The sequence below is a fragment of the Cyprinodon variegatus genome, unplaced genomic scaffold (assembly GCF_000732505.1).
Source record: "Cyprinodon variegatus isolate N-32 unplaced genomic scaffold, C_variegatus-1.0 Scaffold1459, whole genome shotgun sequence".
In the NCBI taxonomy this organism is placed as follows: Eukaryota; Metazoa; Chordata; class Actinopteri; order Cyprinodontiformes; family Cyprinodontidae; genus Cyprinodon; species Cyprinodon variegatus.
This window is the reverse complement of record NW_015151912.1, coordinates 120020-120961: the sequence shown is the minus strand read 5'-3', so window position 1 is coordinate 120961 and position 942 is coordinate 120020. Positions and strand designations below refer to the sequence as shown.

Sequence of the window (942 nt, the reverse complement as noted above, 5' to 3'; positions counted from 1 at the left end):
TCAGGAACCAGTCTGCCCATTATCCTGGGACTCTGGAACCAGTCTGCCCATTATCCTGGGACTCTGGAACCAGTCTGCCCATTATCCTGGGACTCTGGAACCAGTCTGCCCACCATCCTGGGACTCTGGAACCAGTCTGCCCATCATCCTGGGACACTGGAACCAGTCTGCCCATCATCCTGGTACCTCTGGAACCAGTCTGCCCATCATCCTGGGACTCTGGTACCAGTCTGCCTATCAGACGGCTGTAGTTTGACCTTCATCAGGACGTCTTTGCCATGTCAGGATGAAGACTCGCTGCCCTGTGATCAAATAGCAGTTGATATAATCTAATCTAGTCCTGCATTTAGATTTGTGTGTGTGAGCTTCTGTCTAGGCATCAGAGTGAGGATATTCTTCTGGTCCTTCAGGTGTTCTGCTAACGGTAGCTTTAGGGCTAAGGGATTAGCAGGGTTTAGGTATCCTTTGCTAATGCTAACGTCTGAAGCTAGGGCAGAGAAAGGGATGAAAAACACTGAAATCAAGGTGGGAGTTAAAATATGGTCCTTACTACCTATAGCAAAGTGTGTGTGGTTGTGTGTGTGTGAGGATGACTTACTGTGGCCGTTCAGAGTGTGTGTGTCCACCACGGTTGTGTGTTGGGAGGTGTTCACCATCAGAGTCATTTCCTGTCTGGAGCTCAACGTTTCCTTCCTCTTCTTGGCCAACTTCCTGCAGAGACACAGACAATGACGTTAGGTTTACTTCTAGAACAATCAGGACCACCCACTAGCTGCATGTCTGTTTGAGCCTGTGACAGACCACTCCATGAGCAACCTCAGATTCAGGAAGACCACCCAAGATCCAATAAAGGGTCCATTTACGTCAAAGGTCCATTTAGGGCGAGGGTCCATTTAGGGTAAGGAGGGTCCGTTTAGGGTAAGGAGGGTCCATTTAGGGCGA

The 942-nt window shown here is 49.5% G+C and overlaps 1 protein-coding gene across 1 annotated transcript in view; it reads right to left on the bottom strand.

The window, feature by feature from the left end:
* LOC107103479 (receptor-type tyrosine-protein phosphatase mu-like) overlaps window positions 1-942 on the bottom strand; it is a gene marked incomplete at its 5' end in the record, with an annotated part of 96709 nt that overhangs the window by 25522 nt on the left and 70245 nt on the right. Inside the window, one exon of the mRNA XM_015403201.1 lies at window positions 599-711. Within this exon, the coding sequence (XP_015258687.1) occupies window positions 599-711 (113 nt within the window). The remainder of the gene's footprint in view (window positions 1-598; window positions 712-942) is intronic.